The sequence below is a fragment of the Rhinatrema bivittatum genome, chromosome 19 (genome assembly GCF_901001135.1).
Source record: "Rhinatrema bivittatum chromosome 19, aRhiBiv1.1, whole genome shotgun sequence".
Classification (NCBI taxonomy): domain Eukaryota; kingdom Metazoa; phylum Chordata; class Amphibia; order Gymnophiona; family Rhinatrematidae; genus Rhinatrema; species Rhinatrema bivittatum.
Genome location: NC_042633.1, coordinates 44898103 through 44916654, shown reverse-complemented (window position 1 = coordinate 44916654; position 18552 = coordinate 44898103). Strand labels below are relative to the sequence as shown.

The 18552-nt window shown below is 45.7% G+C and overlaps 1 protein-coding gene across 4 annotated transcripts in view; it reads left to right on the top strand.

Moving 5' to 3' along the window:
* The first annotated feature begins 4840 nt into the window (after positions 1-4840).
* Positions 4841-18552, top strand: part of LOC115080694 (breast cancer anti-estrogen resistance protein 3-like) — a 32763-nt gene continuing 19051 nt past the window's right edge. Inside the window, exons 1-4 of one of the 4 annotated variants that reach the window (XM_029585053.1) lie at positions 5680-5768; positions 6921-7111; positions 14753-14960; positions 16360-16487. In XM_029585053.1, coding sequence (XP_029440913.1) covers positions 16380-16487 — 108 coding nt within the window. In that variant the 5' untranslated portion in view covers positions 5680-5768; positions 6921-7111; positions 14753-14960; positions 16360-16379. Of the gene's footprint in view, positions 4961-5679; positions 5866-6920; positions 7112-14752; positions 14961-16359; positions 16488-18552 lie in introns of those variants that run through there. The other 3 variants (XM_029585052.1, XM_029585050.1, XM_029585051.1) reach the window with 3 other exon arrangements.

Genomic DNA, 18552 nt, shown 5'->3' with positions numbered 1-18552 from the left:
CCTGTAACTGTCACACAAACCACAAAGCCCACGTGTGTCTCCGTGCTGTAGGGTGGGGCTAGGAGGAGGAAGGAGGAGGAGCCAATATAGTATAAAGATACATCACATATGTCCCACAACACCAAACACACACAGATTCATTCTACATAAATTCACATACAACAAAGCATAAAACACAAATGGAACTAGTGCTAGAGACAGTGGGAATTAAAAGATGTCTGTGTGTCTCTCTGCTACCACTACTTAACATGTCTGAAACAGTAGCAAGTGTATGCAGAGCTGTACAGATTGATCATCTCTGGGTGTGTGTGTCTCTGTCCTATCACTAATTAACATGTCTGAAACAGTACCAAGTGTACGCAGAGCTGTACAGACTGATTAACTCTGGGTGTGTGTGTGTGTGTCTCTCTCCTATCACTAATTAACATGTTTGAAACAGTACCAAGTGTATAGAGAGCTGTACAGATTGATCAACTCTGGGTGTGTGTGTCTCTCTGCTATCACTACTTAACATGTCTGAAAGAGTACCAAGTGTACGCAGAGCTGTACATATTGATCATCTCTGCTACCACTACTTTATATGTCTGTAATAGTACCAAGTGTATAGAGAGCTGTACAAATTGATTATCCCTGGGTGTGTGTATGTGTGTCTCTCTCTCTAATTAACATATCTGTTAAACCTTAACATTAACATATTAACTAAAACCTACTACTATCAACTTATGCACGAATACAGAAAAGCCATTCTGGAAACCAAACGTGTATATTTTGCAAAAAAAATCCACCAATTCCAATACAACCCCAAGGCCCTTTTCTCCATGATTTCCACCCTTACCAGTCTCACCCCTACACTACCACACGAGCCTACCTCTAACAAACGATGCAATGAACTGGCACTTTTCTTTCAAAACAAAGTGTCCTCACTCCTTGCACAATTCTCCCTAAACACCGACAACATATCACTTCCCATCACTCACCTTTCTGCCTCACTCTCATCCTTTGAACTCTCCTCCTCCATTGAAATTGAAAACATCCTAAAAAAGATGAGACCCTCTTCCCATCCTTCCGAAACTATACCTACCAAACTCTTACTATCTATTCCTAAAACTATGGCCAAACCTCTTTCTTACATCTTCAACTGTTCTCTTGAACAAGGCTTGGTCCCCAACATACTAAAACAAGCTGTGATTAAGCCCATCCTCAAAAAACCCAGCCTGGACTCAGCGAACCTATCCAATTTCAGACCCTCTCTAATCTCCCTTTCCTTTCCAAAGTCCTTGAAAAACTAGTCAACTCTAGTCTCTGACTATCTCGAACAACACAAAATCCTTCCTTCCTCTCAATATGGTTTCAGGAAACACCTCAGTACTGAAACCCTACTCCTCTCCCTAACTGACACCATCATTAAAGGAATAGATGCTGGTCACTCCTACCTCATTGCCATGTTGGACATCTCGGCAGCATTCGACATTGTCAATCATAACATCCTTATCAACATTCTAATCAGCATTGGTATCTCTGGTCCTGGATCAAATCTTATCTACAAAATCGCTACTACACGGTTATCATAGACAACACACAATCTGACCCGGTCAGCCTTGAACGTGGTGTCCCCCAAGGTTCTTCTCTCTCCTCCACTTTAACATCTACATGCTCCCTCTCACCACCCTCCTTACTAACCTCGGTATCAAGCACTTCATCTACGCAGATGATGTGCAAAATATTTTCCCATTCACAGATTCCCTCCACACTGCTCTCAAACTGGGAGGCGTGTCTCACTTCTATCAACCACCTCCTCACCAGCATGCACCTGGCTCTCAACCCTCATAAAACTGAGCTCCTAATCATCTCCAATAAACATTCTTCACCCTCCATTCCTATTCATCCTACACCTTCCCAGCCCACACTCAAAGCCTAGGAGTCCTGATTGACAACCAGCTCTCCTTTAAACCCTTCATTAAATCTATCCTCAAAGAATGCCACTTTAAACTACAAACAATTAAAAAACTCAGACCTCTGCTATATTTCTCTGACTTTCGTACAGTATTGCAGTCTATTATCTTTTCCAAACTAGATTACTGCAACGCTCTTCTTCTTGGCCTCCCTTCTACCCACACCAAACCCTTACAACTCTTACAAAACGCTGCAGCACGTATTCTCACAAATTCTAAAATGAGGGACCACATTACACCAACCCTTATTGATCTACATTGGCTACCAGTACAATCACGAATCCTTTACAAAACCTTATCTCTCATTCATAAAAGTATCATAAATGAGAATACCCACTGGATCAACCCTCCACTTCTTCCTCGTACCTCCACAAGGCCAACCCGCTCTACCCTCCAGGGGACTCTCCACACTCCTTCAATTAAGTCTACCAAACTAATTTCCACAACAAACAGAGCTTTCTCTCTTGCAGGTCCCTCCCTCTGGAACTCTATGCCTCTTGATTTACGCACTGAAACCTCCACACCCAAATTCAAAAAAAAACTTAAAACTTGGCTATTCCTACAAGCCTTTCCGTCCATCTCTACCCCACCTCTGTGACTATTCATTAAATATCTGCTGTATATTTACTGAACATCTGCTAACAATTGCCAATGTCTGTCCTGCAAGATCCAATTTGTCCTTTTGGAAAACTGTTGTATACTTTTGAACCCTGCTTAGACATGATCCTGTCAATTTCCCACAACCTTGGTGCGAGAGACATCTCCGTAGGTGTCCCCCACAAAATCTGTTCCCTATGACCATCCCTGTCAACCTCTTTCCCTCCTCCCTCCCCCTCCCCCCCAATGCCTGATCCCTTCTTCCCTCTTATCCTTCTACCCCCTCTAATCCTAATTACCCCTCCCTACCTCCTCACCCTCCCCTTTTCTTCCCCCCTCCTACCTTTTTCCCTTCATCCCTCTTATCCTGTTACCCCTCCTAATCCTATTAACACACCCTTGTACATAGTATTTTATATTTGCTATAACCAATATCCTGTTTATTCTGTACTTTCATAATTTATTTTATATATATACCAATATTTAACCACCTTGTTCTTATGTAAAAGTGTTATCTGTTCCCTGTAAAGGCCATGCCTAAATGATAGTTACACTATCATAGTTTTAAGTTATCTGTAAACCGATACGATGTGCAAACGGTTGTCGGTATATAAAAGTTTCAAATAAATAAAATAAATATGTCACTAGTGTGTGCATGCAGGACTATACAAATTGAGTATCTCTGGATTTCTCTCTCTGCTGCTAAGTACTACTAAGTGTACGTATTGCAACACTGTATAGGTTGAGCATCCCTATGCATTTTTCTCTTTCTGCTACTAATACCTAGCATGTCCATAGTACTAAGTGTACACAACTATACAGACTGAGTATGTATGGTGTCTCTCTGCTGCTACTGCCTAATATGTCTATAGTACTACTAGGTGTACACAGAACTATACAAACCTATAATACATGGATGTCTCTTTCTGCTGCTACTACCTAACATGTCTATAATACTACTAAGAGTTCACAGAACTATACAGACCTAATATGCATGGGCGTCTCTCTGCTGCTACTGCCTAACATGTCTATAGTACTACTAAGAGTTCACAGAACTATACAGACCTAGTATGCATGGGCGTCTCTGCTGCTACTACCTGAAATGCCTATAGTACTACTAAGAGTTCACAGAACTATACAGACCTAGTATGCATGGGCGTCTCTCTGCTGCTACTACCTGAAATGCCTATAGTACTACTAAGTGCACAGTATGTAGTGCTGTACAGACTGAATATCCTGAGTGCCCTTGGGCATTTCTTCAAGATTTTTTTTTCATGTATTCTGCTGTTTTATGGAGTTTCCAATATTTTCAGCAGCTGAGAATCCTTATAATAAATGAGTGACTACATAAAGCCCTTGCAGGGTACACAGTATAACACACATTTATGTGGTGTCAGTCCCTGTTAGGCTGGGAGGAGGAACTTGGCCAGTGACCTTATGGCATCAGATCACAAGAAGACCCTGGCAGAGGCCGAACTGGGCACTATTCACACTGATAAGTCTGGTGAACCAGACTCAATGGCCATAAAACAGGGATGAAGCGAATCCAGCTTTTTTTTGCTGCTGGAGGTGATCATCATGGAACTGGCAGCTTGCCCAGTTGGAAGGGGGTGTGGGAATAAAAGGCTAAAAGTGTCAAGCTCCACACTCCTTGAGCAGCAGTTCAGGGAATTGTGTGAACCCTGTGCACTGTCATGCCAGAAGCAAAACAAATAAATTAGTAAATCAGGAAAGGGGATCAGAACCAGTTCTGAGAGAGGCTGGGAAGAAGGTGATGAGGGGGAAAAAAAAGTAAGAATATCTGAATCCATTCCCTGCAATAAATTTGCAGGCAATCCCGAGCAGAAATGTATTGACATGACCACTTGATGTCACTGTGACTGCAGCAAAGGTCTGAGACAAGCTGAGGAACAGGACGACGGGGCCATCACATAATTAACTTTCTTTTAATAAGGTACCATATATGGCCTCAAAAGCCTGATGGTGCCTGCAAGACTCTGAGCACTGACACAAATACATATTAGCACTCCAGCTATAACCCGATGGCAAAGTCCCTGTACAAAGCATAGCACTGAGGACGCAGTAAGGGGATAAGTCAGGTGATACATCCCAGCAGAAGATGATCCTTCCAGCAGAAAGGGGAATGTATGATCCAACGCCAAAGATTTAATCACAGCAGTAACCAGGAGCCTCTTACTTAATGCAGTCAGCACTGATTCATAGGCTTAGTTTCAACCTCAACTTTTATGTAGGTTTCAAAGTCATTAGAACCCTACAGACACAGATATGCTGCTCTCACGTCAAACTACTTTCGCTGTAGCTCTGCCGTTTGCTTCCTAGGACCATTCACAAGTCACCTTTTAACTCCCTGGCTGGGAGTAACACAAGATGGGGGCTGAGCACGTCTGGAGGTAAGAGGGGCTCTGCCTTTAAATGTCTATTGGATCTCTCTTTGGGGTTTTATAAGCAGCCTAATTTAATTGGGGCTTAGATGATGCCCTGAACTGGCTCTCTTCTTTTCAGGAAGGGATATCCTCATGAGTGTTCCTCAAAGGGAAAATGATCACTCAGTTGTGCACACTAATCCCCTAATTCTTTTTAATCTATCTACTCAGCTCCCTGGGGGAATATCATGGCTGGAGTGGGGTCTCTCTTTAGATGGGGGGTGGAGTATTTCAGGGTGGGGGGTGTATATGTGATGGAGGGTACCTGGAGGGGGTCTCTATTTAGATGGGGTGGGGGGTTGTATGTGTGATGGAGGGTAGCTGGAGGGTGTGTGTGTGATGGAGGGTAGCTGGACGTGGTCTCTTTAGATGGGGTGGGATATTTCAGGGTGGGTGTGTGTGTGTAATGGAGAGTAGCTGAAGGGGGTCTCTTTAGATGGGGGTGGGGTATTTCAGGGGGGGTGTATGTGTGATGGAGGGTAACTGGATGGGGGTCTTTCTTTAGATGGGGTGGGGTATTTCTGGGTGAGTGTGTATTATTGCACTTCTTTTGGGGGGGGGGGGGGGGAGATTATGCCCTGTCATGCCTCTGGCTTTACACATGGGTGCTCCAGACATCCTCGCTACAGGAATGTAAGGAATGGGAGTGGGCAGGGTAAGAGGAGGGAGTGCCGGGGGCGGTACCAGCTCCACACACGGAAGGTCTCTGTCTTGTGCCTGAGCTCAGGAAGCAGGATAGACCCACACCGAGAAGGCTGGATCGGGAAGTGCAGAGGTAAAAACGGGGCCCATGAACAGGAAAGCAGGAGGTAAAGGGGAGCAGTCCCAACCAGCGAAATGGGCAGCTGGCATGGGGGAGGAGAGATCTGCAGGTAACAAGGAAGAGCTGTCCCAACCGGGCCAGGGAGCAGCACAAGTGCAGTATTAGATGCCGCATAATACCAGTCTGGACCTGCATGGCCATTGGCAGGTCCCTCGCGTGCAGGGTCTGGCAATAAGATAGCTGCTAAGCCCAAACTCCTGGGGCACCCGAACTAGGACTGGCACAGAGATCCTTTTACTTTGCCAGTTTCTTGTAGCATCTGAATTCATGATTTGGAGGGGAAGGATGAACTTACCTGCAGAACAAGCCTTGTGCAAATGTTACCCTTCTCTGCCTATATAGAAGTAGGTGCAGGTCTCGCCGCGTACGTATGTCTGTGTACTTTTAACTGCATTAAAAAGAGGTTGGGGGAATGCAGAAGCATAGGATATTTTAATATTCCCCCTTATTCCTTACACAGTGGTCCTGCCTTTCCTTGCCTCATTTCATTCCGCTTCTAGGATTTTTCTTCAAATTTTATTTGAATAAAGTGTGTATCTTTTTCATGTGAAGGTTATCCTTCCCTGTCTCCGCCTTTGGGCTGTTTGTACTATATTTGTACTTTCCCGGATTTAATGTGACGGCTGCATAGGAGGCTGAGGAAGTTCAGGGCAGCGTTTCCCACCTGTGCCTAACATGCAAAATTAAGAGATGCATTATAATATTGTCTCTCTCTATTATACATTTTGAGGACAGCAATGCCATAAACCTGCCCAGGTACCCAGGAATGCCAAGTGCTAGATGAGGTCTGGCAGTTCTAGATGTGGTGGACATACAGCCATGTCACGCTTTGTTTTATTCTAATCTAGGATGCTCTCTCTATTAGGGAAATTAATCAGACCCCTGCTAACACAGAGGCTCTGCTGCCACACTTTTCTACCATGCATTCATTCCCCCTGTTATAGAGCCACATTGCGACTGGGGAGGAAAGGGTGTAAGTTACTCGACAGACAGAGATGGAACTAAACCACAGGACTTAAACTGATTGAAAAAGAAATTCAGTTTTGCAAGACCTCCAGAAACTGCATTTCCTTCTGTAGAGTAATTCTCATTTCTACCCTGCAGGTGACAGATTCTGTCTTCCATGTGGGGTTTTAGCGTCTGGATCAATGTAAGTGGCCACTCAGAGGATGCTGAAGGTGGCCTGCACCCTGGCAGAGGTTTCTGTTCAGTGCCCTCACTCCTCGGAGCAGTACTGCAAGCACTAGGAGGAGAGCAGACCTACACGAAGACCAGTGGGTGCCTACTGCTGACAGGTGAGAGGATGAGATTCCTTTAGAGCAATGGTTCCCAGAGAGAGGTCTGCCAGAAGGGAGAGAATCAGAGAGCAGCTTGACCACTCCCCTGAGGATCTCTGGGGGAGAAGGCTGTGGAGGGAAGGAGAGCCAGCACACAGGGTGAGTGGAGAAAACTCAGGAAGAAGCCATGAGTGAGTGGGAGAGCACTCAGGAAGGTGCTATGGGGGGGGGGGGGAGGCAGAGAAGCAGGAGGGAAAGAACTTGTAAAGGGGCTATGAGAGAGGATGAGATCAGGAAGAGGCAAGGAAGGAGAGGTCCAGAGAAGAGGACTCAGGAGAGAGGGCAGGAGAGATTAGCATAGGGATAAAGGGACAGAGCATGGTGAAATCCCTGCAGCTAATTGCAGCACCACTGGTGATGGGACTGAGGGAGAAGGAGAGAGACTGGCGAGGGGAGTGAGGCTGATAGGGACTGGAGGGGGTCCCTAACACTTTTGAATGTTAGAAAGGTTGGGAGCCCCTGCTTTAGAAGATGGTAAAAAAACGTCTATAGCAGCGATTGGCTGTCCGAGTCTTTTATTACACCAAAAAGATTTCCTGGCTGGCTTGAAAGAGGAGTTTAAGAAATGTGTACATGGTGATTTCAGTTAGGACAAAACCCCCAAATCCTTCTTTACCAGAAGAGAACAAATCCCCTGATCTGCTCCCATTCATGTAAAGAGGAGGAGAATGAATCGGAGCAGCTCAGCTGCTCTGGAGGGCCTGATATAATCAGGTGTGCTCTATTAGAAAAGCAGAACTGCCATAGATCCCTACACATAACCTATATGCTAGTAAAATATGTCACTTGGGAATGCAGAACACAGATGCTCACAAAATACAGAAAAAAGTGATCATAAAGTATAAACAAACATGCAGATGAAAATTGTAATAAGCTAGACAATGCATATCATTCAAGAATGGAAAAACAGAAACATCACCATTCCTCACAAAACAAACAATAAACCATGAAATAAAAGAAAAAATCAAAATAATACTACTCATAAGCTAGACAATGTATATAATTCAAGAATGGAAAAACAGAAACATCAAACAATAAAACCATGAAATAAAAAAAATCAAAATAATAATAAGCTAGACAATGCATATCATTCAAGAATGGAAAAACAGAAACATCACCATTCCTCACAAAACAAACAATAAACCATGAAATAAAAGAAAAAATCAAAATAATACTACTCATAAGCTAGACAATGTATATAATTCAAGAATGGAAAAACAGAAACATCAAACAATAAAACCATGAAATAAAAAAAATCAAAATAATAATAAGCTAGACAATGCATATCATTCAAGAATGGAAAAACAGAAACATCACCATTCCTCACAAAACAAACAATAAACCATGAAATAAAAGAAAAAATCAAAATAATACTACTCATAAGCTAGACAATGTATATAATTCAAGAATGGAAAAACAGAAACATCAAACAATAAAACCATGAAATAAAAAAAATCAAAATAATAATAAGCTAGACAATGCATATCATTCAAGAATGGAAAAACAGAAACATCACCATTCCTCACAAAACAAACAATAAACCATGAAATAAAAGAAAAAATCAAAATAATACTACTCATAAGCTAGACAATGTATATAATTCAAGAATGGAAAAACAGAAACATCAAACAATAAAACCATGAAATAAAAAAAATCAAAATAATAATAAGCTAGACAATGCATATCATTCAAGAATGGAAAAACAGAAACATCAAACAATAAAACCATGAAATAAAACAAAATCAAACCACTTCTTTTCACCCATGACTACTGAACAGTCCTCCAAGCTCAACTACTGCAACTCCCTCCTTTTGGGTCTCCTATCCACCTCCCTCAGACGGTTGCAGTTATTACAGAAGGCAGCAGCAAGATCACTTATGATCAGATCTTTTATGAGATCTCACCGATCCTCAAAAAGCTACACTGGCTACCTATTCCGTTCAGAATACAATACAAAGCCCTAACTCTCATTCACAAAGCCCTCTACAATGACAAGTTTAACTGGATGAATGCATCCCTTCATTTTTACACCCCCCCCCCCCCCCCCCCAAAGGAACCTCCGATCCACCAACACCGGGCTACTCCCAATACCTTCACTGAAAATGACACCTGGCCACACAAAATGACACACCTGACCACAATAGGAGAGCACGCACTTTCTGTGGCAGGACCCTCCCTCTGGAACAACTTACCTATTCATCTAAGATTGGATCCCACGACTCAATCCTTCAAAAGAAACCTCAAAACATGGCTCTTTCTAAAACACCTTTCCTCTAGCCACCTAAGACCTGTCCACCAATTGCACAAAGATGAGTTTCCCTCCCCAGTAATCCACCCTTCAACTATGACTCCAGCAGCATAGTTTGCTCCGCCTATTCCAGATCACTATTGACACAATTTTATCATCTTTATAAGCTCACCCAGTCTTAGCAACCCCTAGATCTCTTTGGCTCCCTATTAATGAACAATTACATAATAATAACCATCCCTAAAGCTTCCTGTTTGTCTCCACTGCTGCCTCCTGTTCAGGGGCGGATTGGCCTATCGGGCATCCCCCGGTGGGCCGGTCGCTCTAGTCACGTGGCCGGCCGAGCACGGCAGTGACAAGAGCCACGCTCGGCAGACCACATGGTATCTCCAGGGCGGCGAATTCCCAGGCCGGTCGTCAGCGGGAATCCACCCCTGCTCCTGTTCAAACTTAATCTAAGTCAGACAGTAAAAAAAAACAGTGTTGCTCTATACTAAATCATGCTAAGTTAAACAATAAGAAACAATGTTGCTCTCTTGTTTTATCCTAAGTTAATCTGTAAGAAACAATGTTACTCTTGTGCATTCTAAGTTATGCCAAGTTAAGCTGTAAGAAACTATTTTGCCCCTTGCTTCATCCTAAATTAAATTGTTAGAAATAATGTTACATTGTAAATCACAAGCCAATCTCTTCTTATATCCTCAGTTGCATTGTAAACCGATGTGATATCTCAGATTGAATGTCGGTATATAAAAACAAATAGTAAAGCCATACTAATAAGAATAAATATTTGAAAACAGATGTTGAATAGAATAGCATCCAATAATTAACTGATATGAAATTTTAAAAAATGTACCAAACACTAATAAAATATTTCAAAGCAGCAGTCACATCAAATAAAATCCAATAATTAGAGCAAGGCTAAAGATTATCCTACACTTTCCATACCTGGGAACTTTTGATTTCCATTCAACCTGAGATTGTCGTGGATTAGTTGGGGGGAGAGAGGGTGCATACTTTATCCTCTCTGTATCTTCTCCATCACAAAAAAAGATATAGTTATGATGGAGAAGGTACAGAGAAGGGCAACCAAAATGATAAAGGAGATGAAACAGCTCCTCTATGAGGAAAGACTGAAGAGGCTAGGGCTGTTCAGTTTGGAGAAGAGACAGCTGAGGGGGGATATGAAAGAGGCCTTTAAGATCATGAGAGGTCTTGAAAAATAGATGTGAATCAGTTATTTACACTTTTGGATAATAGAAGGACTAGAGGGCATTCCATGAAGTTAGCAAGTAGCACATTTAAGACTAATCAGAGAAAATTATTTTTCACTCATTGCACAAAGCTCTGGAACTTGTTGCCAGAGGATGTGGTTAGTGCAGTTAGTGTAGCTGTGTTCAAAAAAGGATTGGATAAGTTCTTGGAGAAGTCCATTAACTGTATTAAGTTTACATAGGGAATAGACACTGCTATTAATTGCATCAGTAGCATGGGATCTTCTTAGTGTTTGGGTAATTGCCAGGTTCTTGTGGCCTGGTTTGGCCACTGTTGGAAACAGGATGCTGGGCTTGATGGACCCTTGGTCTGACCTAGCATAGCAATTTCTTATGTTCTTTATTCCCTAGCACAGCCTGTAAAAACTGTGCCTATTGCTTAGAATTATATATATAATATATAAAATGATAGATATATATAGAAGTCGCTTAGGTGTTATCTCATGGAAATCCCATCCTAATGAAAGCATTAGATAGTGAAGAGAGGTACACACAAAACAAACACAAATCAAGTTGTGTACATAACAGATTTTTGGGCAGGTACATCATGTCTGAGAGACTCCTCTCAGCTTGTTGCTCTATTTGGCACATATTTTGAGCTCCTATTTGCTTGCTGCCTCAAGAGTTAACGTTAAACTGTGCCGTGAATTTGATTATAGAAACTTTCAACCCAGCTTCCTACTGGAAAACTAGTTTATGCTTATATGATTGTGGTCTTAATCCTTCATCCAGCTGCTTTCATACATGGAGAATTCATTGGGGGATAGGGGGGGGGACAGGCCAGTTCACTTTCACTGCAATCACTGTGATGTCATCGTGCATTTTGAAAGCTGCACTGCCATTGGTTAGTTCCTGGGGGCACCAGCTGACCCCATTTCTTGCCTAGATGGGGAAAATCAACTCTTCTGTTTACACAAGAAACTCCTAACAGAGAAATTCAGATAAGGAACATGCATGAAGCTCTGTGCCACGGAAGGAAAGTGGTCATCATGAGATCCCCCATGTTTCCTTAGCTTCTAAGGTGTGATTAGCATGTCTGCACATTCTTCATGCACTGCACTCTCCCATCCCATGAATGCAGCCAAAAGATTAAAGGAATGATTGTGTTGTAAACGGAAGATACATTTATCTATGGAGGAGATAAATAAGAATTTGAGACACCTGGTGTGTGTCTTTAAATCTTTCATTTTAGGGTTTTCTTCTTTGATTTAACTTTGCGATGATAATTTTGGGGAAGGTGTTAATTCACCTGACCCAGCCAGAAAGAGACAGAGTATTTGGAGAAGTGACAACCTATGAGGAAAGACATGCTTGCTGTACATGGCAGGGGTCATACCTTGGGGGGGGGGGGGGGGAGTAGACCAACTAAACCCAAGCGAGACAGGACCACTGAAACCTAAGTGCAGGAGAAAGGGAACCTCAGGCTCTGACAGACCTTGCACATGGAAACACTTTCCTGGTAAAAAGCACACTCAGTTCTTTGAGCTAGAGAAAGTATGCAAAAAAAAAAAACCCAAACTGATAAGCAGGAAATGAATGGGAGGAAATAACCCCAAGCAGGAACAAGTTTCTTGGACTGTATTTGGGCCCAGGGGGCAGCAGGTAGTGCAGCTGCCAGAATCTCATCTCTTTAATTTCTGCATTATATAAAGTGACTCATTCCCTGTACGCTTAACCATCTGCTGCCCGACGAGCTGCAAATGTGTCAGGGAGCAAAGAAGGAGCCAGAAGCCCTTACCTCCAAAGTGTTAAGCGCTGGGCACTTCAGATCTGCCGTGAATGCTTTGTTTTTTTGTTAATCATTAACTGTAGGGTGCTGGAATTTGCCTAAACACACAGGTCCTTAGGAGAAGGTCTGCACAACAGTCTTGGAAAGGAAAGATGCCTTTGTTTCTTGGGTGGGTGGGGTGGTCCTTGGAATAAGCAGTGAGCTTTTCCAGATGTCAATCTGCAGTGCAAAATCTGGGCTCAAAGAATGTGCATCCATAACAAAGTCTCTATAATACATATAAACATGCTGCTCCCCAAATCATCTGTTCTCAGGCATTCACCTTAATACATATATTTTATATCAAGACTCCTTAAGTCCCAGCCTCTCCCAGCAGGAGGCACTGTAGGGAATGGTGCAGGAGCACTGGGTATGGGGGTCACAGCTCCTGCAGTCCCAGCCTCTCCCAGCAGGAGCTGCTGTAGGGAATGGTGCAGGAGCACTAGGTATGGGGGGGGGGGGATTCACAGCTCCTGCAGTCCCAGCCTCTCCCAGCAGGAGGCGCTGTAGGGAATGATGCAGGAGCACTGGGTATATGGGGGTCACAGCTCCTGCAGTCCCAGCCTCTCCCAGCAGGAGGCACTGGAGGGAATGGTGCAGGAGCTCTGGATATTGGGGGGGGGGGGGGGGGGGGGGAGTCACAGCTCCTGCAGTCCCAGCCTCTCCCAGCAGGAGGCGCTGTAGGGAATGGTGCAGGAGCACTGGGTATGGGAGTCACAGCTCCTGCAGTCCCAGCCTCTCCCAGCAGGAGGCGCTGTAGGGAATGATGCAGGAGCACTGGGTATGGGGGGGGGGGGGGAGTCACAGCTCCTGCAGTCCCAGCCTCTCCCAGCAGGAGGCGCTGTAGGGAATGGTGCAAGAGCACTGGGTATGGGGAGAGTCACAGCTCCTGCAGTCCCAGCCTCTCCCAGCAGGAGGCGCTGTAGGGAATGATGCAGGAGCACTGGGTATGGGGGGAGTCACAGCTCCTGCAGTCCCAGCCTCTCCCAGCAGGAGGCGCTGTAGGGAATGATGCAGGAGCACTGGGTATGGGGGGAGTCACAGCTCCTGCAGTCCCAGCCTCTCCCAGCAGGAGGCGCTGTAGGGAATGGTGCAGGAGTGCTGGGTATGGGGGAAGTCACAGCTCCTGCAGTCCCAGCCTCTCCCAGCAGGAGGCGCTGTAGGGAATGGTGCAGGAGCACTGGGTATGGGGGGAGTCACAGCTCCTGCAGTCCCAGCAGGAGGCGCTGTAGGGAATGGTGCAGGAGCACTGGGTATGGGGGAAGTCACAGCTCCTGCAGTCCCAGCCTCTCCCAGCAGGAGCTGTAGGGGATGGTGCAGGAGCACTGGGTATGGGGGGAGTCACAGCTCCTGCAGTCCCAGCCTCTCCCAGCAGGAGGCGCTGTAGGGAATGGTTGCAGGAGTGCTGGGTATGGGGGAAGTCACAGCTCCTGCAGTCCCAGCCTCTCCCAGCAGGAGGCGCTGTAGGGAATGGTGCAGGAGCACTGGGTATGGGGGGGAGTCACAGCTCCTGCAGTCCCAGCCTCTCCCAGCAGGAGGCGCTGTAGGGAATGGTGCAGAAGCACTGGGTATGGGGGAAGTCACAGCTCCTGCAGTCCCAGCCTCTCCCAGCAGGAGCTGTAGGGGATGGTGCAGGAGCACTGGGTATGGGAGGGGAGGGGGGGGAGCCCTCAGCTCCTGCAGTTCCAGCCTTGCCCAGCAGGAGGCAATGCAAATAATTGTGTAACAAGTTCACTGGCTGCCTGAACCTCTCCCCATAGTTATCATTGTAAGAGAAGGTATGACTGGCTGTAACTCTCTCCCCAGCACTTCTAGATAATGCTGCTTACTGCTCCTGGTTTACCCAGCTATTCCCCACCCCGTGTAGGGAAGGGTAGACTAGCAGGTTGCATAATTCACCTGTTGGAACACGTTTGCTTTGCAGTAATGGGATGGTGGCAGCGCTTACCTTCGTTGCAACCGGACGTCACTCCTGGCTGCCAGAGCGAGTACAGGTCCCTGGGCAGAGTCTGCTGCCTTCTTGGGGTCTGAACCCCTCCTGTGCGCTCTGACAGGGTTTAGGTTTTGTGTTTTGGTAGGGTACAATGGCTGTGATGCACTTGGCCATGCTGGTGGTGGAAGATGGTGTTATGTTGCTGGGTAAGGGGGTGAATCTCATGGGGGCTGACTGGTTTTCATGCACCACCCTTTACCGTGCTGCTATGTCCGTGTAATCTCTTCAGGGCAGGAGTGCAGCACAGGAGCTCCCTACACATTTTACACACTTTATTTCCAAGCACAACAGCTTATCTCGGTTTGTTTCCATGTAGGGGCTTTGCTACGGATTCTATTCTTGGCTTAACACAGCAGATCATCTAAACAGGAAATTAAAGGCTCAATGCTGTCGCAGTCTCTTTACTCAGTCCATTTACCATCGATATTCCCCAACTAGCTGCCTCCTAACCATCAAGCAAACAAAATTCCTACCGCTATTGCTTATTCTCGGACTTCTGGCCATAGACAACTCTTCCTCTTCAGGTTTGTGCGTTTTCTTTTCTCTCTAGCTTTAATCTCCCTAATAGGCTTCAGCTGTTTAATTGTCTTTAATTGAGCAGCTGGCCCCCCTCAAATATCACTTCCTGTCCTGCCCGCCCAGCACACCTGAAGACTACATGTCCCAGGAGGCTCCAGTCCACTGTGACTCCCTTCCAGCCTACTCCTCAGTAAGCTCCCTCTAGCGGCAAACTGCGGTAAATGCAGTCTGTCACACTGCACTGGAAACCAAAGCCGGGTCCCTGAGCAGGGCAGAGTGCACTGGTACCCCCGGGCCCGGCAGAGTGCACTGGTACCCCCGGGCCCGGCAGAAGCAGCCCTGTGCTTTGTGCTCAGGTCTATATCATTGGCAGTACAGCAGGAATAGCAACGGCAGGTCATCTTCTAAAGCTTTTTATATTACTACAGACTTTTTTTTTTGGGGGGGGGATGTTTTCCACACTTTCCTATTGAGAAAATAGCTCTCAAACACCCCCCCCCCCCACCCACACACACACCCCCCCCCCCTCCTCTGACCTGGGTGAAATGTGGGAACAGTGATGGATTTGACAGACCTGTTGTGGTGCTCCTACAGACCACAAGGTCATCTTTTGATGTAATATGAAAGGAATTTTGGGTTAAGATTAGACAGTGTTGGGTAAAGTTACCCTCACACATGAATCAGATTGAGCTTGCTAGATAAAATGCAATTTTTAGTCACTTTCTGAAGTCACAGTGCAGTCCAGCCTTCTGGTTCCCACTTGACCTGACAAGCAGGATCAGCAGGGCTCGGTGGGGACCATGCGTGGTGCTGATGGTCCCCATGACTCTCTAGAAAGGCAGGTAAATCCAAATGCTCTGGAGATAGCATCCAGCTGTGGGAATTTCTGTCATTGTGGAGTGTGTAAGAGCTCAGATTTGGGCCATGCTCTGGACTGATTGATGCCATCAGTAATTTTAATGGTACTTTTACTGGGTGGCTGAAACTGGCCAAGGGTTTCTTGCTGGCATATAAGGCCCTTAGAGTTCTTCCTGTAAAAGGTAGGGGGAGGGGGGATGTGACTTGAGGTTGCCATCCTCCATACTTAGCTTCCACCCCCTGATGTCTTCCAACTATTTGTCTAAAGATGGCACTGACCCCCACACTCCTTCCCTCCCTTTGGTGCTCTGTGTTCTAAACATGGCAGAGGGTCCAAGGGAATAGAGGAGGAGGAGGGAGGTTAATGTTTTATTCATACATACACACCGCCGAAAGTTTGTCCTGAAATGTAAACTGCTTTAGGTCTGCGTGGAATGGCTGCTTTATTTTTCCACTGATGGATCACGCGAGAAACAGGAAATTTCAGCTGTAGATCCCAAGAGAAACCTTTACTGGATTCCTTAAGAAAACAATTTCATTTTTCAGGAAACTAGCAGGAGTAATAGATGGAATCCATGAAAGAAAAGCTGAAGAAAGAACTTGAAGAGGAGTTAAAATTGAATTCTGAAGAACTGCGGAGCCATGCCTGGTACCACGGACCCCTTCCACGCAAGGTAATTACCCTTCCTGCAAAATGTGGCCTGAAATTCTGGTCACACTCCCCACAGGAAAATATCTTTCCTGCAGTACGTGACCTGGAACCCTGCCCACCTTCTCCAGAGAGGTAGAGGCCCTTCCTGTAGAAGGTGACCTGGTACCCTGTCCACCTTCTCCAGAGAAGTAAATGCTCTTCCTGTAAAACGTGATCTGGTACCCTACCCACCTTCTCCAGAGAGGTAAATGCCCTTCCTGCAGAATGTGACCTGGAACCCTGCCCACCTTCTCCAGAGAGGTAGAGGCCCTTCCTGCAGAATGTGACCTGGAACCCTGCCCACCTTCTCCAGAGAGGTAGAGGCCCTTCCTGTAGAACGTGACCTGGTATCCTGTCCACCTTCTCCAGAGAGGTAGAGGCCCTTCCTGTAGAATGTGACATGGAACCCTGCCCACCTTCTCCAGAGAAGTAAATACGCTTCCTGTAGAACGTGACCTGGAACCCTGCCCACCTTCGCCAGCGAGGTAACATAACATAGTAATGACAGCAGCTAAAGACCAAATGGTCCATCATCTAGTCTGCCCAGCAATTTGTTTATAGTAGTAACTGCTACTCTGTGCTATTAACCCCATGCAGAAACGTTACACTATCTCTTTCTTCAAGCCTTTAGGGATCTGCAGTATAGGTAAATACCCTTCCTATAGAATGTGACCTGGTACCCTGCCCACCTTCTCCAGAGAAGTAAATGCTCTTCCTGTAGAACGTGACCTGGAACCCTGCCCACCTTCTCCAGAGAGGTAGAGGCACTTCCTGTAGAACGTGACCTGGTACCCTGCCCACCTTCTCCAGAGAGGTAGAGGCCCTTCCTGTAGAACGTGACCTGGTATCCTGTCCACCTTCTCCAGAGAGGTAGAGGCCCTTCCTGTACACCGTGACATGGAACCCTGCCCACCTTCTCCAGAGAAGTAAATACGCTTCCTGTAGAACGTGACCTGGAACCCTGCCCACCTTCGCCAGCGAGGTAACATAACATAGTAATGACAGCAGCTAAAGACCAAATGGTCCATCATCTAGTCTGCCCAGCAATTTGTTTATAGTAGTAACTGCTACTCTGTGCTATTAACCCCATGCAGAAACGTTACACTATCTCTTTCTTCAAGCCTTTAGGGATCTGCAGTATAGGTAAATACCCTTCCTATAGAATGTGACCTGGTACCCTGCCCACTTTCTCCAGAGAAGTAAATGCTCTTCCTGTAGAATGTGACCTGGAACCCTGCCCACCTTCACCAGTGAGGTAACATAACATAGTAATGACAGCAGCTAAAGACCAAATGGTCCATCTAGTCTGCCCAGCAATTTGTTTATGGTAGTAACTGCAACTCTGTGCAGTTAACCCCATGCAGAAATATTACTCTTTCTTCAAGCCTTTAGGGATCTGCAGTATAGGTAAATACCCTTCCTATAGAATGTGACCTGGTACCCTGCCCACCCTCTCCAGAGAGGTAGATGCCCTTTCTGTGGAATGCAGTCTGGCCCTCTAGACACCTCCCATGGGAGGGCAGGAAGGATTTAAGCTGTGTAGTGACCCTCTGGTGAGAGCAAGTTGGGAGACAAGGAGAGACCTTAAATTGGAGAATGCTGAATCATCTGAATAATAAAATCTTTGCTCTGACAAAGCAGCTGCAGTAAGTTATTCCCACACAATTAGCTTCGGCTGTGCACTGTATGTCCTGAGACGGACAAAGTTCTTTTCTGGTCATTGTGAATACATTGTGTTTCCCTTCAGTCTGGTTCACCATCAGATAACATAGAAATAGAGAAAAATGATGGCAGAAAAAGGCATATGACCTACCCAATCTGCCCATCTGCACCTACAGCTTAGCTCTACAATCCTTTCCCCTCCCTCAATCCCATGTTCCGTGCTTGCTTGACTTCAGATCCTGCCCTTGTCTCCAGCATTTGCACTGGGAGGATGCTGCAGGTCTCCGCTACCCTCGCTCTGTAAAGGAATATCTCCTCAGATAACTCTCAACCCCCATTCACCCCACCTGCTAGAGGCTCGCTGCCTGTGCATGTAAGTCTCTGAG